The following is a 24,911-nucleotide window of genomic DNA, read 5'->3' as shown; positions in this document are numbered from 1 at the left end:
GCCTGGAATGCCGGGCAGTGGTGGCACACGCCTTTAATCCCAGCACTCGGGAGGCAGAGGCAGGTGGATCTCTCTGAGTTCGAGGCCAGCCTGGTCTACAAAGGGAGTTCCAGGACAGGCTCTAAAGCTACAGAGAAACCCTGTCTCGAAAAACCAAAAAAAAAAAAAAAACAAAAACAATTGCCTGGAAGTCACAGCTGCCCAGAATTGTTAGGAACATAGCCAGCAGGTGGCAGCAGTTACTCAGTTACTATGTCATTAAAAATAGAGGTGCTGACCCTGATCACGCCTGGGTGGGTTGACCCAACAGCTACTCAGCTTGGTTCAGTCTGAGTGAAATAGCAAGGCTGACTCAAGAAACAGATAACAAAAACAGTAACTGGTTAGACGAGGGGTCGCATTTTGTGGTGAAAGCAGCTGTTTGTTTGTTTGTAACTGACTTTCAGTTACTCCCCTGGTGGAGACTGGGCTTCAGTGGTAGCTTACTCTTCCCAAAGCACTAAACTCATTTTGCTTTTTCAGTTTACGCCAACCTCAGACTACAATAAACACCAACTCCCGGCAAAAGCTTCCATTGTCTTAGTACCATTCTGTTAACTCAGGGTCTCCAAATGTAGGCACTGTGAGCAGAGCCTGTCCTGTGTGCAGCATCCAGACAGCACAAGAAAAAAGAGCCGGGCTGCAGACGGCGGGCCATGACCCACACTCTCCTCTTCCCTCTCAACACCATGTTTACAGGGGTTGCCCAAATACATCCTCAGAAGATAACTTTCTGCACTCTGGGTTAGGTCTGAGTAAGAATGGCCACCAGAGGCTCATCTATTTGAACGCGGTGGTTCAAATAGATGAGTTGGTGGACTGTTTAGAAAGGAGGTGTGGCCTTATTGGAGGCGTGTCACTGGGGATGGGCTTTGAGGTTCCAGAAGCCCACACCAGGCCTAGTCTCGCTCCTTGTTTGCCTCCATCTTGCAGATAAGATGTAAGTTCTCGGCTGCTGCTCCAGCATCACGCCTGCCTGCCGCCACACTCCATCATGATGACAAGCTGACCCTCTGAAACTGTGAGCAAGTGCCCAGTTCATGCTCTTTCTTCTTTCTAAGTTGCCTTGGTTGTGGTATCTCTTCACAGCAATGGAAGAGTAACTCGGGAGAATGTCAAAATTCACAAATGACACATCTTATTTGAAAATATTAGATTTAATAGAAAATATCACATTGTAAACAAGTCTACTGATCCATTATCTTAGCAAAGAACGACAGCATGATCACATATAAAAACGAGACAAAATGCTGGTACTAAACACAGTACTTCTAGAGGGCTGCCAGGGCCTCAAAACCTGTCCTGGAAATAGGCAGCTGTTGCTTCAACAGGTACAAAGACAAAGCAGGAGGCAGTGACCACTCCACTGAGGCTGGAGAATATAAACACAGGGGGAGCAGAGGAGCCTGGGAAGGGGGCTTGAAGGACAAGTAGGCAAGGGTTGTATTTCTGATGCTGAGACCATCTGAGGACACCTCGCAAGCCTGAGAGGTGGGGGAATCACAGGTGGTGTAAGTGAGGAGCCAGTATTAACCTGTGTGTAATCTTGTTGCTCAGCTCTGAGGAAGCACGAGAGCACAGCACGTGTGTGCAGGTTCCGGCTCTCCATCTTGGGTAAACAACACTGAAATCATGGGCATGTCTACCACCCGAGTGGACCTCCTTACTAGGGAGTGTATAGGAATCCTTCGAGAAAAACACAGCTCTGATGGGAAAAGGGCTTCCACCTTTCTCGTGTTGGAACCTTGAGGGAGAACAAGACATGGCTGGACTTTGGAAACTCTGAGTTTATCTATGAAAGCCACCGTAGCCCCTCACCCCATGTCCAAACCTACCCAGAAAGCCTGTTTACAGAAAGGCTAGCTGTTGATAGCAAGAAGAAAAGATCCAGGCAATGGGAGCAAGGGATAGGCTTCTCCCTGAGGGACTTGGTTCCTACAGGAAGGGTGCTTCCTTGTGCATAATTCGGGTTCTGGAAGTGTGGTCTTCAGAAAAAAGATTCTCAATGAGCAAACCTGTGGAAGAGGGACCCTCAAGACTCCAAAGTGCACAAGCCCACTCAAGAGCAAGCACACACACAGTCAGGGCTTCTCGATGGGAGTGTGTTGGCCATGTGTGTAGGGGCAGATGGAGAGGTGAGAGTCTTCACTTAGGTATAATGACAGTCAATGATGGAAATCATCTCTATTTTACAAAAATAAATCACGAAAAGGTGCAGAAGGTTGGGGACACAGCTCAATTAGTTGAACACTTACCTGGCATATGCCAGGCCCTAGGTTCAAACCCCAGGACTGAAAAAGAAGGTATAAACAATGTTCCCCATAGCTAAACTCCCCAGCCAGTATGTGCCTAGCCACGGGTCTGCAGCGACCGTAGGGAACTGAAGCAAAGTAATTCTACTCTCTTACAAGTTCCAGAGAGACCTGCCTGTTCCTCTGAGGTACTCGGTGAGTTGGCACAGGCTAGTCGCTATATGGCTTCTTAGTAGTCTGGTTTTTCTGAATTTCCTTCTCCTTGATACTGTACAGGGGGTCCACCAACTTGTTATGAACAAGCATTAAACCTGTAACAAATTGAAAGCAAACAGCATTCAATGCAGGCGGAGGCCAATGTTACAACTGCCAAGAGGAACACAGAGAGGCTCAAGTGGTCCCAAGAGGACCTTGATCTCTGTGACCTCCAAACACTAAACACAGTTCGTTCTGTGGAGTGACAGAGCTCACAGCTGTGTCAGCCCTATCAGGGTGGGAGTGGGCTGTTAAAGATTAGTCTTTTTAGCAAAGGGCAAATTCTAATTTAGCTGCTTAATGAGTGAGGATTGTCACGTAAGTTTCTTACAACTAGGGTTTTACGATTACTGGGCAGGCGCTCTAGAAAAGCTACCGCTGTCCTAGCAGGCATCCCGAAACAAAGGAAACACGGATCCCTAGATAGCTGGTCTAGTGCCCCAGCTACAGGAGGAATGCCCGTCTGATGCCTGACGGAGGAAACCTGAGGCTCCACATCGTGTGAGGTTACTGCAGCCCTATGGTCTGTGACTACATCTTTTTGTCTCCTCTCTCAGTCACGATCTCCAGACACAGAGCCTTCCAATCATGGACAGAAAAAGAAATGACCATATAGTAGAATGGTAGGGTTTGATTATTATTGAGATCGTAGGTGGTGGGCCAGCAAGATAATTCAATGGGTAAAGGTGCTTGTTGTACAAGCCTCGCCATCTAAGTTCGATACCCAGAATTCACGCATACCCCCCCACATTAAAAAAAAAAAAGGTGCTGATTAAAATGCCCAGAATAAGTTGGACATGGTAGTAATGCCTCTAATTCCAGCACTCAGGAGCCTGAGGCAGACAGATCTCTGTGAGTTCAATACCAGCCTGGTCTACAAAGCTAGGTCAGCCAGAGCTACACAGTAAGACCCTGACTCAAATAAATAAAGCAAAGCAAAGCAAACCCAGAATGAAAGCCAGATCCACCCCTCCCTCTCTCCCTCCCTCCCTCTCTGCCTTCCTCCCTCCCTCCCTCTCAAGACTGCCCAGGACTTTCTCCACTGCCAGAGCCTCACCTTTGAAATATTTGACGGTCTTGACTTTGAGCTCCAAGGTGGCGTCCTCGTCACACACAAACACGGTACGGGGATGCTGCTGGAAGGCGGACACAGTCCACATGTGGTTCACACCCTCCTCGATGGCTTTGTACAGAGCAAAAGCCTTGTGCGCACCTGTGATGAGGATCATCACCTGGGGACCAGAAGACAGAACAGTGATGGGGTGTGCAGCTTGGGGAGCCCTGGTGGGAGTTATCTGTGGGCCCGAGGTCGACCCTCACAAAGGTTGCCCCTGTATCTGCTCTTTCCAGTTCAGATCATTGGAGGTGCTCGTGTGACTTGGTGTGGGGTTTTCTGTTTACAGACAGCAAGGACGCGGTGGCATTCCATGAAACTCCAGAGCTAAGATACCAAGGACACACGAGCTGAAAGGCAACCTAAAGAACTCAGCTCTGCGGACCCCTTTCACCTGAAGTCCTCCATCCCCACCATGGAGTGACCAATACAATCACTGCTCCTTTCCTTTTTATGAAAAATTTAAGACAGGGTCTCACTATGCACAGCTCTGGCTGGCACAGAACTCACTCCGTAGACCAGGCTGGCCTTGAACTCAAGAGATGTGTCTATCCCTGCCTCCCCAGTGCTGGGATTTAAGGTGTGCACCACTACTGCTCCCCTCTAAAGAACTGAACACAGAGGCACGGGGAGGCGACTTAGTTCTAAAAACCCTACATCCTGCCCTTGGTCCATTTTCCAAGTCCATAGTCCGCTCTGGTGTGCCTAGCCGCCAAACCCCTGTGCTTCCAGGAGCCAAGCCTAAGGGACTGCCTCAGGCCACCCAGTGGAAGTCCAGGTACCTTAATTCACCAACGCTTACTTTTCCACTGATTTAGAAGCTTTCTTGCCGACTTGAGCAAAGACATTGGAAAGTGATCTACAGCTATTTCCCACTGAGTGTAATACCTAGGAAAGGAAAAGGAAGTGCTTCTAAAATTCAAACACATGAGCCAACGAACGGCTCAGTAAGTAAAGGTGCCTGCAGCCACGCCTGACAACCTCAGGTCTGTCTGTCCCTGGGTCCCAGGTGGCGGAAGGAGAGAACTGACTCAGAAAAGTTGTCCCACGAGCTCCATGAGAATGCTGTGACATGCAATTGCATACACACATATACAGACACATGCACATACTCACAATGAGAAATATCATTCTGAGGTGGTGATGGTGCACACCTTTAATCCCAGCACTCAGGAGGCAGAGGCAGGTGGATCTCTGTGAGTTCAAGGCCCACCTGGTAACAGAATGAGTTTCAGAACAGCCACAACTAAACAAAGAATCTCTTTCTCAAAAAAAAAGAAAGAGAAATAAGATTCTGAAAAATATGAGGGTGCTGGAGAGATGGCTCAGTAGTTAAGAGCATTGTCTCTTTTCTAATGATCCTGAGTTCAATTCCCAGCAACCACAGGTGGCTCACAACCATCTGTAAAGAGATCAGTTGCCCTCTTCTGACCTGCAGGCATACACGCAGGCAGAACACTGTATACATAATAAATAAATAAACCTTTTAAAAATAGAAAGATAAAAATACGATAAAATATAATTCAGACACAGTAAGGAAACTGGAACACAAAAACAAAATTAAAATGATATGTGATTTTCTAAGAGAAAAAAGTCACTAAATTCAGTCTAAAACGTTCTAATCAATTTAACGGCATTTATCGCCTTCAAGCATGGGCTACAGACACAGCATCCTTGGGCTGCAGGAGCAGAGTCCTTTCAAACAGTGACCAACCACAGGGACCAAAAGCGTCTGGTCAGTACCCAGGCAGGTACAAAGTCTTGGTTCTCCGCTAGTGGTGCTGGAAGCTTCTGCCCACAGCTGTATAAAAGAGGTACAGTAGCAGAGACAGCTGGCCCAGTCTCTGGTCCCTAAGGCATCGACAAAATGCTCAGACAATTGCTCTCACCCCAGGCATGACCTCATCTCCAAAGGCAGAAGAAAAGCGGTGTCAAGGCCAGTTGGAATTTTAGCTTTATTTATGAAAAGTTAGTTAATAAAAATATATACTTGGTGCCTGTATAGCTTGAAACTAACAATAAATTAAGCCTTCTCCCCAGCCTTAGCGAAGATTGGCAGACAGGCCTTGAACCCTTACCTCTTTAGCGTCCATCACAGTGCCTACGCCCACTGTTAGGGCCATGGTGGGTACCTTGGCAAGATCACCATCAAAGAATCTAGCATTGGCCAGGATGGTGTCCATGGCCAGGGTCTTCACACGGGTCCTGGACACTAGACTGGAGCCCGGCTCGTTGAAAGCAATGTGTCCATCAGGGCCGATGCCTGTGGAGATGGTAGAGCAGCCATGAGTCCCAGAGACTGAGAACTTCAAAAACAACAGACTCCCCTTCTCTTTGAAATCTTGGAAAGCTACATTTCTTCTCTCATCTGTGCCCTAAGTCAGGTCTACCTCAAGCTGTGACCTCCCTTCCCACCGCCTCTACCTGAGGCACAGACTCTGGGAACTTGCCTCCACCCTCAGCTAGAACTGTGTAAAATGCTTCCCTTGTGCTCCAGACTGGGGAAGTGCTACTTCTCCCTTCCTCTTGCCCAGAGCCAGAGTCCAGCAAACCCAACAGCCTGGATGGCTGACTTTGTAAGTGTGCAGGACCTGCAAACTCCTGCCCTCCCCTCCGCTAGTTTTCCTTTCTCTTCTTTCCTAAAGACAGAGCCTCTCTCTGAGCCATGCTCACCTCCAACAAAGAGTTCGATCCCGCCTGCAGCCTGGATCTTCTCCTCAAAAGCAGCACACTCGGCCTGCAGGTCAGCTGCGTTCCCATCCAGGATGTGGGTGTTTTCAGGATGGATGTCAATGTGCTTGAAGAAATTATTCCACATGAAGGAGTGGTAGCTCTCCGGGTGCTCTCGAGGCAGACCTGTGGGGTCAGGGGATCCTTGATCAGACCGGGGTTGAGCCCGAGCCCTCCTCCCAAGGGCCATGCTGGGAGATCACACTGGGAGTCACTTAGGAGACCACCCATCTGACCCCGGCCATGTAGGACTGGGCTGGGCTGAGCTGGGCTGGGCTGTAACTGCATACTGGTGGGGGTGGGCTGAGAACTGGGAGATCTCATTCTGATCCCCACTGTAGCTCAGTGGTAGAGCATTTGAGCAGCATGTGAGAGCCTCAGTTTGAGCCTTTGCACCAGCTTGGGGTTGGAGAGAGGCACACACTCATCACCTTTTCATAAGTGAATGATCACAAGATGGAGTCTAGGAACACTGCAGCTAGAGGTGGCTTGCCCACCTGGGTGGGAAGACCGAGTCCTTGGGTAATGGATGCGACCACATCCTTTACCCTGGACCTTCTATCCCACCCCTGCTTCTATTATTTCCCACTAAGTCTGAACTTCAACTTGAACATTAAGTGATTGAAGAGAATATCAGAGCTTCTCAAAACTGAAAGATGTTTAAAAATAATCTCAATGTGAAGATTATTTAAAGTCAAGCCTTGGGGCTGGAGAGATGGCTCAGAGGTTAAGAACACTGGCTGCTCTTCCAGAGGTCCTGATTTCAATTCCCAGCAACCACATGGTGGCTCACAACCATCTGTACTGAGATCTGGCGCCCTCCTCTGACGTGCGGGCATACATCAAGGCAGAATGTTGTATACATAATAAATAAATAAATCTTAAAAAAAATAAAGTCAAGCCTTTAATACCAGCACTCGGGAAACAAAAACAGGGGGAGGATCTCTAGGAGTTCAAGGCCATGTGATCTACACAGTAAGTTCTAAGTCAGCCAAGGCTGCATAGTGAGACCCTGTGGCAAAACACTTGAAACGTTTTAAATCAGAGACCAAGAATGTTCATCAGGGGTAGAACACTTGCCATGCATACCTCAGGTGCTGGGTTCAATCGTCGGCTATGCCAAAATCAAAGGAAAATTTGTCTCAAAACATTTACAAGTAGGGCTGGCCAAGAGTTAGTGGCAAACGCCTTTAATCCCAATTCTGGGGAGGCAGAGGCAGGTGGATCTTTGAGTTTGAGGTCAGCCTGATCTATAGAATGGGTTCCAGGAAAACCAGGTCATATAGTGAGATCTTGTCTCAAAATAAACAAACAAAAACAAAAAGTACAGGTGGCAAGATGCTCAGCAGGTAAAGGTGCTTGCCACCAAGCTGATGGCCTGATCTCCAGGACTCACGTCACACGGTGGAAGGACATAACGGACTCCAGCAAGCAATCCTCTGATACACACACACACACACACACACACACACCCTAGATGTAATTTTCAAAATATATTTAGTCTTTATGCACAGCAGAGCACACTTGTGACCCTAGCACTTGAGAGGAAAAGTGGGAAGATCACAAGTTCCAGGCCAATTTGGGCTACACAGCAGGATCCTATTTCAAAATAAAAACCAAAAGGGGAAACAAAAACCATCTGGTCCATACCATAAATGAATGAATGCTATGTGAAGAAGCCAGGCACAAACAGCCAAGCGTATCCGTGACCTGACTCACATGGGGTGCCTGGAGAAGTCAGGTTCTGGGGAACAGAGCGAACACAGTGGTTTCCAGCACCTTGAGAGAAGGAAAACTGGGGAGCAGTTTGACAGGAAGTCTCAGCTCTGCAGGGTGAGCGTTCTGACGAGGGGTCACAGTGGTGTGAATGCGTTGAACTCAACATTAACACGTGCTCAAGAAAAAGGTGTCTGTGGCGGCTGGGGCAGGGGTACGGGTGTAGTGCCCACAGAGGCAGAAGAAAGTGTTAGATCCTGTGGAGCTGGAGTTACAGGAGATTGTAAGCCACCTGATGTGGGTGCTGGGAACTGAACTTGGGTTCTCTGCAAGAGCAGTATATGTTCCTTCTCTAGCAGGGAGTGGGATTGAGACAGGGTCTCTCTGTGTCACCCTGGCTATCTGGATCTTGCTGTGCAGAACAGGCTGACCTTAAACTCACTGAGATCCTACTGCTTCTGCCTTCCTAGTGCTGGAATTAAAGCCGGTATGTGTTCCTAACCACTGAGCAACCCCTCCAGCCTTGGTTTTGTGCTTTTCAGCCAGAAATGCCTGTGTTTCCCAGGCTGCCCTCAGTTCTCTGGGCTAAATCAACCGCCTGCCTTATCCATCCTTTCCCTAACCCAGTAGTTGGGCTATTTCAAAACCCCCAGTTTTGAAGATGGTTAATGTGTACTTTATTAGGTTTCTGTTTGTTTGCTTGTTTGTTTTTTAACCTTTAAAATGAAACCACAGGGTATCAGGAGGCAAGGACAGAGGACCAAAGGCACAAGTCTCAGCCTCCACCAAGGGGTCAGAAAGAAGCTGAAGGACACATGTGAGCAAACAGGCCACACACAGAACCTGGACTCCAGAATCTCATCTGCAGGTGTCCAAAGAGAAATGGCAGGGAATGGGGGACCAAGAGAGAGGAAGGCATCTTCATAGTTATTAAGTATTTGCTAAAATGTCTGCTATGCACAGTAAGCCTCTGCACCAATCATGGCCTCTGTTACCCTAACTACTAAGGTGAGTCTCATCGTACAGCCGGGTAAAGCCAAGCTGCCAGAGACAATCACCTCTAAGACATTCCTCTCTCTCCAAGCTGAGTCCGTGAGAGGGAGCATGATGCCCCTAGCGCTGGGAAGAACATGAAGAACACTCACCCACATACTCATCCATGTTGAAGGTTTTCACATATTTAAAGGAAAGGTCTCCATTCTTATAGTACTCGATCAGCTTCTGGTAGCAGCCAAGTGGGGTGCTCCCTGCAAGAAGCATTAGGAACGTCAGATCTGCAGTCCCCTCTATGCTCCAGCCCCACCTACCATCCATCTACTGTGAGCCCATTAGACTGTTATATTCCAGGAGTCAGGACAGTGAGGGTCTCCGTCAGCTACAGAGGTCACTAGCCAGTATCTGAGTGACTGCCACACTCGATTCCTGATGTGATGTTCTACAAACATCAACTATGGGAAGACAGAGGCAACTACCCTAGAACAGAGAGACCACTATGCAGAAATGGGGACACAGCAGAGATGTAAGCTGTGCTTCAGAGTTCGGGGAAGACTTATCAGAACAATAGCAAAGTCCTGGTTGAGTCTCATGAACAGGTAAGCAAACAAAAGACAGGACCACAAGAGGGTAAAAGACGGAAGAGCCGAGCTGAGGGCATGGCGCAGTGATGGGCCCCATCCCCAGCTACATGGCAGAAAAAAGAACAAACATACAAGAATCCTGATTGGATACTGGGTTAACTAAAAACTGACTTTCCGAGATAAGGATGTGGCCAACGGGAGGCTTGAAGACACAAGATTAGTCCCTAACCAGGCCTACAGACAAGGAGAAGAATAAAAGCTCATGTAGACTCCCAGGGAAAGGTTCTGAACACAGGCTGTGTACTAGAGGATACTGCAGAATGCTGTGCAGACTAAGCCTTAGGGCTATCAACAACTGTCCTTATTCCTGGGAGGTAAGGCCTGCAAGATTTAGGGTAAAGGGTCACGATGTCTGGAACTGACTGTCACGTGACTCCAACAACAAATTTTATAAGGGTAGACAGAGAACAAGAACCAGAGAAAAAAGTAAAATGTGCTACAATATTAACTGGTGATTCTAGGCAAAGATACCATACTGCTGATTTCAATTCTTTTAAATATTTGAAAAAAATTTTAAACTAAAAAGATATAGAAGGGAAAAACTCAACCTCATCCAGCCGAGATCATCACTCCTTTCCAAAATCCACCAACGTCTCCTTTCTGCCCCATAATAACTAATCTCACAGAGACTGCCCAAGCCTGCCTTGGGCTTCACCTCAGGGCCTTTCCACCCAGTCCTCTCTATAGGCCGTGCTCTTCCTTCTAGCAACTTCATGGCTAACTCACTTCTTCGGGCTTTCCCAGAGGCCTTCTCTGCCCCCACATCTGACACAGCTCCCCACTAAGCACGCTCCCTAGCCTTCTCCTGTGCTGCTTTTCTCTTCTGTTCCCTCCTAAAATACTCTACATTTTGCTAATTAACTTGTTTACCCTCTCTCTCTCCACTATAATTTAAGCTTTGGGAAGTAGGAATTTATGTCCTTTTTTTTTTTTTTTTAAGTGTTGTTGCTTTATCCCTAGAACCTTAACTGCCTGGCTTACAGCAGGCACTCAGAGACTCATCTACTGAGTGGAAATGGAGAGGAGGCTCAGCAGCTAAAAGGACTTACTTGCCAGGCATGGTAGCACACACCTTTAATCCCAGCACTAGGGAGAGAGGTCGGCGGATCTCTCTGAGTTTGAGACCAGTCTGGTCTACATAGCCAGCTCCAAGCCAGCCAAGGCTACCTAGTGAGACCCTGTCTCAAGAAACAAAAAACAAAAGATTCCCTCTCAATTTCATGTATGTGTGAGTGCAGGCAGCTACAGACTCCTAAAGAGGCCCTGCAGCTCCTGGAGCTGGAGTTACAGAGGGTTGTGAGCATACTAATATGGGTGCCGGGAACTGAACTCGGGTCCTCCGCAAGACAGCGGTGCTCTTAACTGCCGAGCCATCTCCCCAGTCCTAAGAATGGGTCTTAAACTTTTAATATAGTTTTTAAAAATCAAAAGACTATTTCATGGCATATAAAAATTACATCAGTGTCTACAAATAAAGTTTTATTGACAGAGCTACACATTATGTGCATATTGTCTGCGGCTGTTTTCCTATCTACAGCGGCAGAATAAGGAGCTATAATATTGAAGCTGAAACATTTGCTGCTATATTATTTACTGCAAAAGTCTGAAGGCCTCTTTCTTGTGGATGGGCCAAACAAAACCACGAAGACCAATATCCCCACTTGGGAAAGAAATATTTAGGATACTTTCTTGAGGCACTGGACCAAAGTATCTCCCTGTAAAGGTAACATTGTTTTTTCAGAAGACATTGGGTTTTCTAATCAATTAAGTTTTATGGAAAATTATTTGAATGACTAACTTCTCAATTCTCCCATGACCAGTACTTAGCTAGTACCCCCTACATGCAGAGAACAGAAATTAACCCTATAAAATGAACATCTTAGGGTTGAGTTAGGATGCCACTACTGCTAAGGAACCAGCCTGCCTCTATCCTAGGCTTACAAGCCATCTTATAGTAAAGATGAACTAGCTTCATTCCTGTTTATGATTAAACCTCTGTTTCTCAAGGATTAGGCTATGCCCCACTTGTAACCTTAACTACAAATGGCTTTCTGCTGCCTGTCCCAGGAATGGCAATCGAGTGTTTGTTTCAAAAAGTTGTTTATAACCATCTCGAGACCCTACATTTGTTTCAAAACGTTATAAGACCCTCTACGATAACTCCATTTGTGATTTCCTTGCTTTGACCACCTGTTATATTCTGTTCCCATCACCCTGCCTATGCCCCCCCTCCCCCCAGTCTGGAACCCCTACCCCTGAGATCTATAGAAGCCTTGTCTTCCTCACTTCCAATGTTGCCTTCTGAAATCCCAACTTTGGGTTCCAGAAGCAGCCGGCTGGCTAGTTCCTGGTGCACCTCTTAATAAGGCTTGCTTTAATTAGTCGTGGAATTGGTTTTTCTCAGGACTAACACTGCCTCACCGAGACTCCTGTTCCAGGATTTTTCAGGAATAGGCAGCACTAAAGCAAGCCTGGTGCCTTTCTTCTCTACGGGGAGGACACCAGGGCAACAGCATTTTAATCCATCTTTTAAAGTCTCTGGGCTAAGTGAGCCCATGATCCTGACCCCTTTAAAGGGCTCCAGCGACCTCTGTCCGCCCCTCGGTACACCACCCCCTTTCCCACAGCATACCGGTGGGGAGCCCCAAGGTGAAGTACTTGTCAGGCCCTGGGTTAAACTGGATGATGCGGTTCCTAATGTACTTGGCCGCCCACTCGCTGGCCTGGGAATAGTGGTCCAGGATAATGAGCTTCATCTCGTCCTGCAGCATGGAGATAACAGGCTGAATTAAGGGAAGGGCAGGGGGCAGAGAAGGCCGGGGAGGGGGACAGAGTCTCTCTAGCCTGGCAACAGCCTTCTCCCAGCTCACAGGTGAACAGGCTAGGCCGGGTGCCTCCACTGACCACCAGGAGGCGGTATTGTGGGGCCATCCTTGGCTAGGGAGGACCACCCAACGCCCCAGAATTTTCTGGTCCCTTTCCTTCCTGCGTAAACGGGGTGGGTCAGTGCCTCCTCGATCTCACGATAGGGCACTGGAACCACACAGCATGGAGTCACCTAGCAGTAGGGCCCGTTCTTGCCCACATCCTCATCCTCACCCAGGCCGGGTTCTCGGCCTCGAGCTCCCTTCGCTACCAGAGGTGCCACGGGGTCACCTTGGGGCACTAGAGGAGGAGGCGGCGAGTCCTGCAGAGGGGGGAAGGTGCTTCCTGGGTCCTTAGTTTCCCCAAAGTACCAAGGGATACAGATAAGCCTGCGGCAGGAGGGCAGGTGGCTTGCCATCCGTCCCCCTCCCAGACTGCGCTAGCGCTGCCCCTCGGCCCGCCAGTGACCCAGGTCCGGGGGTCGGGGGCTCCGGCTGGATCGTACCCACTTACACGCACGCTTCCCGCGGCTGCGAAGGTTACAGCACTGGCGGCTGGGCCCGCGCGGGTCACGTGGCCGCGGGTCACGCGGTGCGCGCGCCGCCAGCTGACTCAGGGCGGCCCAGCCCTGCCGCGCTGCTGGGCTTGCGGTCTCCTGACCTGGGGGTGGAGGCGAGTGTGTGTGTGTGTGTGTGTGTGTGTGTGTGTGTGTGTGTGTGTGTGTGTGTGTGTGTGTGGCAAAATGTGTGTGTGAAGTGCAGTGTGTGTGTCTGTGTGTGTGAAGTGCAAAGTGTGTGTGTGTCTGTCTGTGCAAACTTAGATGTTAAGTGCGAAGTGGACCGTGACTCTGGCTGCTGACTGTGCGATCGTGTTCCCCCTCAGCCTAGGGTGGGGTGCGCACAAGCAGAGCAGCAGTTCTGGATAAGGAGTTGCCCCATGTTGGCCTTAGGAGAGGTGCAGTCTATCTGAGCACTGCTTTCAAGGGACTTTTGACAGGGCTTAATCTGCAGCTAAATCTGGTTATGAGTATGAGCTTTTTTCCTTATCCACAGAATTCTGACCTTGAAAAGGAGACTTTTTAAAGGTTTGGCTGTGCAGATTCGTGATCGCACAGTGGAACAGAGAGACATCAACAGTCAAAGGGCTCCCTCCTATGCTCAGGTCACAAGGAAGCCAGAGGAAGGTACACTCACTGCCCTTTCAATCACCTCATTTGTGAAGCTTCTCGGAGGGGGAACTATTGTTCCCTTGCCAGTAGTCAGGCTAGTTACTTATGTCGAAATTCTTGTGTGTTAGCCAGCCAGAGATGGAAATCAGAACAAGGAGAGTAAGGAGGGTCCTTGCCATTCTATAGCCCTGCCTGTCCTGAAACTATGTAGACCAGGCTGACTTTGAACTCACAAAGATAGCTCTGCCTCTCTTTTCCTGAGTGCTAGGATTAAAGGCATGAGCCACCACATGGGAAACCAAAACAGGCGCCACACTATTGTTAAGGCGCCACATTGTTATACTTAGTTATTAAGTCTCCAAACTTTATAGGAATAAGTTTGTTTCCTAAGCCTTGAGTCCTTGGTCCCTTACTCTTCTGTTCAGGTGCTGAAGGTCTATTATCTCTACAGCTGTTTTCTATCAACCCTAACTCTACCCCCAAAAAAGGGACCTCAAAAGCCAGTGAGCAGCTACTCTCTGAAAGACCAGCTTGGGGAGAGATAACCCACTGGCCACTGTAGTTCTAACTACAGCTTGCTTTAATCAGACAGTCCTGGAACTGCCTGTGTCTGTCCGCGTGTCATTGTGTCATTCCCCACCACCACCCCTTGCCTCAGATCTAAAACACACCTGCTTCAATCTGAAGATCCGAAAAGCAAAACACCGCCTCTTACCTTGACCTTAGTCTGACAATGGCAATCCTGCCTTCAGGAATCTCGGAATGAGACTATGTCTGAGAGCTGTCTCCTCCCGTTTTATAATCCTCTCTAGGGCTGGGATTAAAGGCATGCACCACCCGGTTTCTATGGCAACTAGTGTGGCTACTGGGATTAAAGGTCTGTGTCATTGTGGCTACTGGGATTAAAGGTGCGTGTTACCATTACCCAGTCTATCAGGCTGACCAGTGGGACTGTTTTACTCTCAGATCTTCAGGCAGGCTTTATTTATTAAAATACAATTGAAATGCCCCTACAGCCTTCCTCAAACAATGAGGTGGCTGTTAGGTCCAAAGGGAATTCCAGTTCCCCAAATTTCAAAAGACAGTCCAAATATCCAGAAACAAACTCAACATGGACTATAGGAGGATTTCTGGTGGTTAGAGAAAAGCCAGCATTCCTCAGGAACTTGTGAAACTGGTTCCCATCTGCCAAAAATGAGTCATTTCCCTTTCCTCTGGCAGAAGAGACACATGGCTACCTGGGGGGGGGGGGCGGGGGGCTATCAGTATATCAGACCACGTGCTGGTATCACAAATACCTGTCATATGTTTCAAAGTCCATGCTAGCAACCTAGCCTTTCTCACCGTGTTCTCCTCTACCCTAAATTGCTTTCAGTTCACAGCGTCTCCCAACACACCCAGTTACTCATTCTCCTTATAACCTTGCTATTCTCACTAGGTTTGTTTTCTATTCTCCATCCCCTGCTATTCTCCCCTCTCTCACAGACAGCCCTGGCCATGTCCAGTCTACTTCTTTCTCTCTCTGCTCAAGACTCCTCCAGATACCTCTAGCTGTTCTCTCATATCTACAAGAAAAACCTTCCCCTTAACCATTTTAGAGAGTGGTCATGTCGTTCATGTATACAGTAGCTATATTTAGTTCTCTTGACTAGTTCTACTGTGGATAGACCCAGGGGTTCATCTTCCTCTTCCACTGACTGTATGCATGACATTCTTGTCTGCTTCAGATGTGGTAGAGTCCACCTTTACAATCTAAGGGATTTGGTTCTGGCCTCCCTAAAGTCGATACATTTTAAACTACTTTTAAATTTAATCAGAAATTGCACCTCAATATGAGGACGGCAGATGTCCCACATGGAAGTTCTGGCGCTGATCTCCACAGGCATGAGAAACACAGGCCTGAACTGCAGCATCTACATCCAGACCCTTCCCAAAAGAGGGTGACTCTGCAGCTGACCCCATCTCTCTTGAATTATCCCTCCTGGAGGGAGCCAGCATCTGGCCTTTGTTAAGCCTGGAAACCTGGAGCCAGCCTGGAGAGTAGTCAGAAATGCTCATGCGCTTGAGGTAGTAACTCAAGCAAATGGTCTTTGTATCATCTACAGGAGTGTTAAATGGATTGACAATGCTGTACACTCAACCTCTAGAACGTTGTTGTTGTTGTTGTTGTTTTAGAGACAGGGTCTTGCTACAGAGCCCAGGCTGACTTTGAGCACGCACGAGCACACACACACTCACTCCCTCTTTTGAGGTCCTGGAGGTTGAACCCAGGACTTCATGCTTGCTTGCTAAGAGCTCTGCCACTGAGCTATGCATCCCCCAGCTCAGGGTCTTGTACTCTTGGTCCTCCCACTTTAGCTCCCCGAGTGCTGGGATTACAGGTCTGTGCCTCTAGGCTCCAACCCTGAACTTTTTCATCTGGCCAAACTGGAAGTGTACACCCACTAAGAACAACTTCCCATTTCCTCTTTGCCCAGCTCTGCCCACCCATCCCCAGTCCCTGACAGCTACTTTTCTACTGCCTTTGGTCTTAGGCTATTCTAGATTGTTCGTGTCAGTAAACAGTGCGTAATGTGTTCCTTTGCGCTGGGCTGCTGGGTGACTCTCCAGGGGAAATGTCAAATTAATATCTGCCTCCAAATCGAGATGGCACCAACAGCCCCAAGAATGACTCATACAAGCTTACCTTGTAAAATGAATTTAATGGGATTCCGTACAGAGTGGTGAGCTGATCTCACACACACGCGCGCGCGCACACACACACACACACACACACACACATGCCAATGTCTACTAAGCCTCTGTGTTCTATGTGCAAGTGCTTTGAGAACTGCCCAGTGTTAGTACGACACAGGCAGCAGGGTCAGACAGGCTAAAGTATCTGCTCACGTGTACTCTGCCCTTTCTCTTATCGGGGATTCTGCTGGTCTCAGCAGGCACTGTTTGATTGTGGGGAGGATGTCTTGTTTCATGGCAGTCTGGCAAGTAGATCAGATAACCCGCAGCTTACATCCTATGGAGTTACCCTGGCTGGGATTCAGAAGGCTAATCTCAGTACATTGGCTTCTTTCATATAACAGTGTCTATCTACCTGGGTTGCTCATGTTGGAGAATGGGTCAGAATTTCCTCTTTAGACAGTAATATTTCGTCTTATAAACATACTTTTAGATGTTATCTGCTACCCATCAGTTTAATTGCTCAATTCTAATACAAAACAGCATCAGGATTGCTAACCCATACAACCCCCGGGAAACAGGTGCATTGAAGAGTTTGGGGCTACGTGCAACTGCTCTGGGCTTTAAGATGGTGATAAGCTCCATTCATTGCCAAAGATATTTAAGCAAGCAAGTGCTTTCTCTGTACTCCCTTTAGTATGGTTGTTTCATACATTTTACTGTAGTAATATTGTAAGCCCCTCCCTCAAGGACCTCTAACAGCCAGGTTCCACCCACAGACTACTGTAACTGCCCTAGCTGCTGGACCCTGCCCCCATCCTATAGAGTAAAATGTCCAATCTCTGGATATGAAATCCCACCAATATCCACCTTGAAAAATTCCACCCCCTTTCCCAAGAAACTCTATATAAGCCCCATGTCCTGTTGAGTTGCCGTGGTTTCTCGATGGAGCAGACAGCCACCCTCCTGGTTTTTCCCTCCCAATAAATCTCTTGTGTGAGGTTTGTCGTGTGGTGTGACTTTGTGGTATTCCTTGGCTCCCAGCTTCTAGGAGACCTTTCCATTCAAGCTGTAATGCTCACAGATATGATAAGTCATAAAGTGTTCGCATGTATGCTAGCTCTGTGTATCAACTTTGTATCACTGGAACAAATGTCTGGGATAATCAGCTTCTTTAAAATAAAAAGACTGTGTGTGTGTGTGTGTGTGTGTGTGTGTGTGTGTGTACATATGTGTAAATTCAGGTGCCCTCAGAGTCCAGAAAAGGGCATCAGTTCCTTTGGAGTTGGAGTTACATGCAATTAGAAGCCACCCAACTTAGGTGCCAGAAGCTGAGCTTGGGTCATCTGCAAAAGCAGTATAAAGTCTTAACAGTTGAACCATCTCTACAGCCCCAAGATAAGCAGTTTATGTGACAGGAAGGTTTTGATTGCAGATGTGACTCAGTGGTGGAATGCTTGTCTAGCACATGTGAGGTCCTAAGTTCAACCCTCAGAAAAGAAAGAGGAAGGGAGGGGAGGAGGAGGGAAAGGAGGGAGAGAAGGGAGAGGAGGGAGAGGAGGGAGAGGAGGAATGCTGAGGTCTCCCCACAGCCTGGGTTCAAGTCCTGAGATGGGGAAAGGTTATCAATGCGAAGAAATGTATTGTCCAACCACCAGATGAGTTTCACATAGGAAGCCAGCACTGAATATCTCCAGCCGTCTTTAGTTATACATCAAAAACAAGCATATTTTCCCATACTAACAAACAATTTTTCTCATCCTCCAATGTTAGCGTCTGGCTAACAAATATGTCAAATATATTTTCTCCCAACTTTTACATCAAAACATCTTTAAATCAAAAACAACACTAAGGCCGGGTGGTGGTGGGGCATACCTTTAATCCCAGCACTCTGGAGGCAGAGGCAGGTGAATCCCTGTGAGTTCGAGATCAGCCTGGTCTACAAAAACTAGTTCCAGGACAGCTAAGACTGTTACACAGGGAAACCTTGTCTCAAACAAACAAACAAAACAAAACTAATCATTTTCTTGTTTGGCCAAATATCGAGCCAGGTACATACTGTTTTTACAAAACTAAAAGGTGATTGACATAGGCACACATTTTCAAGAACAACAATCCCATTCAAAACATCTTTACAGAAAGAGGGGTGCTCTGCCTCCAATCCTGACAGCACTGAGTGAGAACAGCTCCTGGCATCTAGAGTGACAGCCGGCATCTGCAGGCAAGAAACCTGAGAAGCATCAGCTCCCAATGAATTTTAGGGGAAAATATTCAAGAAAAAAATGGGGTTTCCAGGAATGATCACATCTGTCCCCTGCATGATAGACTAAAACTGCCAAGAGAATCATCAATATTACAAGGGAGAAGAGAGCATGCAGGTCACGCGGTCCTAGCAGTATTCTGCGCTGTCCTGGCGTCCAATGGCTCTTGCCAAATGAGACTGTCCCCGTGGGCTTTGCCTCATCTGGAGACCCGTTGGACAAACACTCATATACTGGTCTGAAACTAGGCCACACGATTCCCAACAAAGGAGGAAGAAGGAGAAAAAAAAAAGGTTTGCACCAAGCTGGTGGCACACTTGGGAAGCAGTGTCCCTGTGACTTCAAGGTTAGCCAGCATGTAGCCAGTGAGTTCTAGGCCAGCTACCAGTGTTACAGAGTAATAGCCTGCCTCAAAGAAATTTTAAAAAGAAAGGATAAAAGATTTATTAATTCTCAAGAGTCTAGAGCCCAGCATTCTCTTCAAGGACATGCCTTCAGTTGCTGGAAGAAGTCTGTGCTGGCTAATATTATGTCAGCTTGACACAGGTTAGAGTCATCTAAGAGGAGAGAACCTAAAATAAAAAAATGCCTCCATAAGACTGGACTGTAGGCAAGCCTGTAGGACATCTTTTTCTCCTCCTCCTCTTCTTCCCCTGCCTCTTCCTTTCCTTTTTCGTATGCAGAGGGTGTGTGTTCGAGACAGGGATTCTCTGTGTAGCTCAGAGATCCACCTGCCTCTGCTTCCCGAATGCTAAGAGGAAAGACATAAGATACCAAGTACAACTAATTAGCTTTTGGGAGGTGGGGAGACAGGGTTTCTCTATGTAGCTCTGGAGCATTTTCTTAATTAGTGATTGACTTGGGTCAGCTCAGTCCATTGAGTGGGGCCACCCCTGAGCTGGGTCTATAAAAAAGCAAGTTGAACTAGGCTGTGGTGGGCACACACCTTCAATCCCAGCACTTGGGAGGCAGGGGCAGGTGGATTGTCTACAGAGTGAGTTCCAGGACAGTCACGGCTACACAGAGAAACTCTTCATCTTGAAAAACAAATAACAAAAAGTGGGGGGGGGGGAGTACAAACATAGTTATTGTAGACTCCATCACAAAGGAATGAAAACGAAAGACATTGCTGGTGTTGTGACTCAGATGTGGGATGGGAAGGCAGGCCAGATGTCGGAAGATACAGTGTGGGCCAGGTTCCAGGGATGACTCTGGGAAAGGACTTTGAAGCTACTGCATAGGTGGCAGTTGTTTCAGATAGCGTCTTACTATGACACTTGGGTGGGTATGCAAGTGGAGAGCGTCCCATCTCTGCCTGCCCCATGCTGGGATGATGGTATGTGCCATCACCTCTGACAACACCCAGTCTGGTTCTAAGTCCTGGAGCTACCGCTGGAGATGGTTTAACTTCTGATAAACGACTTCGTTTCCTTGTACCCTAATTGGTTTGTGTACAAAACAGAGAAATGCTAATTACTGTATGGTGTGAACTGTCAGTACTGAGAGTGATAGCCCTAGAGAGAGGTAAATGCTCGCGCATACGTAAAACAGTAAGAAATTTCTTTTTTTTAAAGATTTATTTATTATGTATTATGTATACAACATCTGCCTCCATGTATGCCTACACGCCAGAGGAGGGCACCAGATCTCATTACATGGTTGTGAGCCACCATGTGGTTGCTGGGAATTGAACTCAGGACCTCTTGAAGAGCAGGTGGTGCTCTTAACCACTGAGCCATCTCTCCAGCCCCCATTAAGAAATTTCTATGGTCATTACTAAGATTTAGAGATAGTTAGAGGGCTGGAGAGATGGCTTAGCTGTTGAGAGCACTGGCTGCTCTTCCAGAGGTCCTGAGTTCAATTCCCAACAACCACATGGTGGCTCACAACCATCTATAATGAGATCTGGTGCCCTCTTCTGGCCTGCAGGCACACATGGGAGGAATGTTGTATACATAATAAATAAACTAATCTTAAAAAAAGAGAGAGAGAGATAGTTGGAAAAATCAATAGGGTCTGATTTTGTAGAGGAGGAGGGACGTGTGCAGCCAGACATGAACAAAGACACAGAGGTACATGCATCAGGGATGCAAGACCCAGGTTTAATAAATAAAGGCACGAGATACAGTAACACATATCAGTTATTTCCACTTTGTATGCATTAAGATAAAAGAAAGCTATTGGTATACTCAAACACAATCATATAGACTATCTGAAATAAATTATAAATGTCTTAAGCATATAGACTATTTCTCTGAAATAAATTATGTCTTAAGCATACACCTGTATTTCTTTGGTGACTTGGTTAATCTTAATTCAAGATTATTTAACAGAATTTTGAAATTGAAAAATTTTTGGAGTCATAGTCTGTGTTTTACTAACAATTTACCATGGCTTCCCAGTACCACATCAGACTTGCCGTGTGTGTGTGTGTGTGTGTGTGTGTGTGTGTGTGTGTGTGTTGTGTACATGTACATGTGCACGCGCAAGCTCCTGTAAGGGGGTCAGGACAATCTTAGGTTAGGTTCAGGGTCTCTTTGGTAGTCTGCTGAATAGGTTGGGCTGGCTGACCCATCAGCTTCCAAGGATTGTCCTCTCTCTGCTGTCAGTCATCTTCCCACAAGAGTACTGGGATTACAGATGCATGTGGGGTTTTGCTTTGTTTTGCAGGTTTCAGTGATTCGAACTCAGGTATTTTCACAGCAACCATTTTTATCGACCAAGTCCCCCTTCCTTTGGCCATTACATATTCATTAATAAAAAACCATGCTCAAGACCATTACCTGAGCCAGAGTACTGTATGTGTACTGGCTCAGATGTAACAGTGCTAAGAAATGTGCTCCAGGGTCTGGAGAGATGGCTCAGTAGTTAAGAGCACTGCCTTCTTTTCCAAAGGTCCTGAGTTCAATTCCCAGCAACTACACAGTGGCTCACAACCATCTGTAATGAGGTCTGGTGCCCTCTTCTGGCCTGCAAATAAATCTTGAAAAAAAAAAAAAAAGAAAGAAAAGAAAAAGATAATGTGGACTAGATTTTATTGGCTTAAGCACATAACACCTTTTGCAGAACATCACTCTCTCACGCTTCAGGGCTGCAGGGACTCTCCTGCTCAATGACTTTTTAAAAACTCTGCCCCAGGACAAAAAGGAGCTTTGTCACCGCTTGTTCTTCCAGGTGGCCTACTCCAGTGACAGGCTTTGCTCTTCAATTTGCATAATCCTGTCAATTTGCTAAATTGACATGGAAAACTGAACAAGGAGTAGACTTCATTCAATGGATTATTTTAAAGATCAAGAATTTGGGGGTTCTTCTATTTAGAATTAATTAACAGTGTTTCAAATAAATGAAGGATTCTTCCAATGGCATTTGTTACAGATTTCCTGGGTCTTGGAATGCGAGGGAAACGAAAAGTTCTGTATGCCAATGACATCATTAAAATCCCAGAACTGCTCAGCTAGAATCCAGGATTGCTGACACAGGCCAAGTTTCCTGACAGTTACCACCGTCTTGATGGGACACACTGGATGCTGTTTGTGCAGCATCTCACAGAATCGGAGAGACAGCCGACACCTTCCATAAAATCAGCCATGCTTTGCTTCAGTTTTGAATAAATACTATTTGTACTTTTGTCTAAACATTCACCCAAAGTTTTATTTGTATTATCGGTAACAAAAGCAACGGGAGTTTTCCCTTTAACTGCTAACTCAGTAGAAGACCGTGAAATTTATTAGTTTCTCAAGTCTCATCTGGAAAGGGTTCTGCTTGCAATAGCCTTACAAGCAAACCTTCCTCTTTGTAGGAAAAACGCAGCACAAATGACAAGCTGTCCCCGCGCGGTGATCACTTCTGTTGTGGCTACAGCAAGTCAAGTGGCCATTTTGATATTGTGATAAGTAATGGAACCACCGCTGCTTTTATTTTGGCAACAGATCTTATTTTAGCATTTGAAAAGTGCTTCCAAGTTCCCATGTAGAACGAGAAAGTGCCAGGCTGGCAAGATGGCCCAGTGGTTAAGAGCACTGCCTGCTCCCCCCAAGGATTCCTAGCACCCGTATGTACATGTCAGCTTATAACTCTCGGTAACTCCAGTTTCGGGGCATCAGGCACACACGTGGTACACAGACACATATGCAGACAAGACACATACACATAAAACAAAAACAGAACCCCCTCAAACCAGAAAACGCTTCCGCTAGCAGTTCAGATAGGAAGCCCTTAAACCTCTGCTTCCCCCTATTCTCCTCCTCTTCTTCTTCTAAGATTGTCTCAATATACAGCCCAGGAAGCCTTCAGACTTAGTCATCTTGCTCCCGACTCCTGAAAACTGGGATTAGAGGCTGGTGCTGCCACGCCTAACTTCCAATATTGTTTTAAACTGGATTTCTCATAACCAAAACTTTATCTGCTTTGCAGTTCTCTTAGTACAAATGAGGACACCATACATACCTATTGCTTGGTGTGATATTGTCGTAGGCTCACTGCGTGTGTAGCACGGGATGTCCTGGAACGTGCTCTGCAAACCTGGCTGGCCTTGAACTCACAGAGACCCTCCTGCTCCTGCCTCCAGATTGCTGAGACTAAAGGCGTGAGCCCTGCTCATGCATTTTTTTTGTTTGTTTGTTTTGTTTTGTTTTTTCGAGACAGGGTTTCTCTGTGGTTTTGGAGCCTGTCCTGGAACTAGCTCTGTAGACCAGGCTGGTCTCGAACTCACAGAGATCCGCCTGCCTCTGCTTCCCGAGTGCTGGGATTAAAGGCGTGCGCCACCACCGCCCGGCTCATGCATTTTCTTTATGCCTGTTGATATAAGCTAGTTTATTTCAGTCTTTTTCCTGTTTTTATATTAAATGAGCTGCCTGCACGATGCACAAGGAGCATAAAGGGGCTCTTTCCTCCCGATATATATCCATACCTAAGCAAATATAGACTTTCCTCCCTGGCATTTGTGAGTTCCTATATGACTATAAGAACAAATAAAAGAATAGAAAATAGAAGCCGTCACAAGAATGAAAAATACTGAATGTGCAAAATGCAGAGCGCTTTCTTTCTCCGGTCACTCACAAGTCTGAACTCACGGTAAACCATAAACAGGGATGGCGGAAGGGTGGTGGCCAGCGGTTAAGTGTTTCGTAAAACCGAACTGGGCATCTGATGGGGGCGGGGTAGGGAGAGAACTTCCTGTTTGCCAGAAAAAAAAAAGACATTTGCGCAGATTCTCAAAGTCTCCTCAACAGCCCAGAACTGGTTTTATGAGGCTTTTGGGAACTTGGCGTTCAGAGCCTGGCAGGCTTTCAGAAGAGGAAGTGTTGAGGCATTTCAGGACTTTCAGCTGGGTTAGCTCATCAGCTCCAGGCTGCCTTGACGTCACCAGAGGCCCTCAGGTATTTATTGGCTGAGGTCTGGAGAGGCTTCCCTGATTGGCTGTGTCTTTTGACTCTGGCTCTGGAGCGTGGTTACTGGAGCGAGGCCGTCTGTGACTGGCTGAGGCTGAGGACGCCGGTGCTGACTGTTGACTTGGGTAATTATCGGTGGCTACTGTTGGAATTTCTGCTGAGAACAGCGCTTTCCTTCCTGAATATGGATTTAATTCTAGGTCTTCCCGTCTGTTTTTCCTTGGCCCAATCTACTTCAGAGCAGAAGGGACTTTTCAGCTCTTTATTTGTGGAGAAAATGAGCTTTTCAGCAAAGAGCAGCCACTAAAGTGATTTAAGTGCCTGTTGCTGTGGCAGAAAATTAGCATAGACAGAATTTAGAATGCTTTGGAAGGAGAAAAACAAGGCATTCGAAATGGGGGGGGGGCGTTGTAGCGACAAAGTCAAATGCAAGTCACAGGACAAAGATGTACCCGATAAATGCAAGCGATTGTGTGAAGAGGGGCCGGGGGAAGTAGAGGAAGCCCACCCTGATGGGAGGAAATAGAACTCTTATCTCCTTGTAAAAGTCCCAGGCTTAAGGAACCGTTGGAAGAGCTGACAACGTCTATCAAAAACTGAACAGTTCAATGCAGCTATAATACAGAATAAAATGGAGCAATTGGAAAGTCACAATTAGGGCTGGTGTGATAGCTCACTCAGCGGTTATCTTGTAAGCTTGAAGACCTGGGTTCGAGCCTCCAAAACACGTTTCATTAAAAAAATAATATAAAATAGCCGGGCGATGGTGGCGCACGCCTTTAATCCCAGCACTCGGGAGGCAGAGGCA

The 24,911-nt window shown here is 47.0% G+C and overlaps 1 protein-coding gene across 3 annotated transcripts; it reads right to left on the bottom strand.

Annotated features, from left to right (window-relative positions):
- Positions 1 to 1,188: 1,188 nt before the first annotated feature.
- Positions 1,189 to 13,200, bottom strand: Gnpda1 (glucosamine-6-phosphate deaminase 1). Of its 3 annotated transcripts, none has more exons than XM_041660069.1 (7): positions 13,114 to 13,200; positions 12,376 to 12,505; positions 9,252 to 9,353; positions 6,334 to 6,516; positions 5,739 to 5,923; positions 3,604 to 3,778; positions 1,189 to 2,602 (listed from the first exon to the last, which is right to left on the bottom strand). In XM_041660069.1, the coding sequence occupies exons 2-7, from the start codon at positions 12,497 to 12,499 to the stop codon at positions 2,502 to 2,504; spliced, it is 870 nt and encodes a 289-aa protein (XP_041516003.1). In that variant the 5' UTR covers positions 12,500 to 12,505; positions 13,114 to 13,200; the 3' UTR covers positions 1,189 to 2,501. The 3 variants fall into 3 exon arrangements, with proteins under 3 accessions (XP_041516003.1, XP_041516002.1, XP_041516004.1); XM_041660068.1 differs by having other exon boundaries at positions 13,122 to 13,176; XM_041660070.1 differs by lacking the exon at positions 13,114 to 13,200 and adding an exon at positions 12,843 to 13,095.
- Between the last annotated feature and the right edge of the window lie 11,711 nt (positions 13,201 to 24,911).

The sequence above is a fragment of the Microtus oregoni genome, unplaced genomic scaffold (assembly GCF_018167655.1).
Source record: "Microtus oregoni isolate MIOR12 unplaced genomic scaffold, Mior012 000011F_ref0000422, whole genome shotgun sequence".
Lineage (NCBI taxonomy): Eukaryota > Metazoa > Chordata > Mammalia > Rodentia > Cricetidae > Microtus > Microtus oregoni.
The sequence above is the reverse complement of the archived record's forward strand: the minus strand, read 5'-3'. Positions and strand labels throughout refer to the sequence as shown.

Bases quoted from the DNA above. Each gene is read 5' to 3' on its own strand.
- Gnpda1 (XM_041660069.1), bottom strand. From the start codon at position 12,499: ATGAAGCTCATTATCCTGGACCACTATTCCCAGGCCAGCGAGTGGGCG. The intron at 9,354-12,375 runs GTATGCTGTGGG...TGCTTCTTGCAG, and splicing joins CACCTTGGGGCTCCCCACCG to GGAGCACCCCACTTGGCTGC. The intron at 2,603-3,603 runs GTGAGGCTCTGG...AATTTGTTACAG, and splicing joins GACCGTCAAATATTTCAAAG to GTTTAATGCTTGTTCATAAC.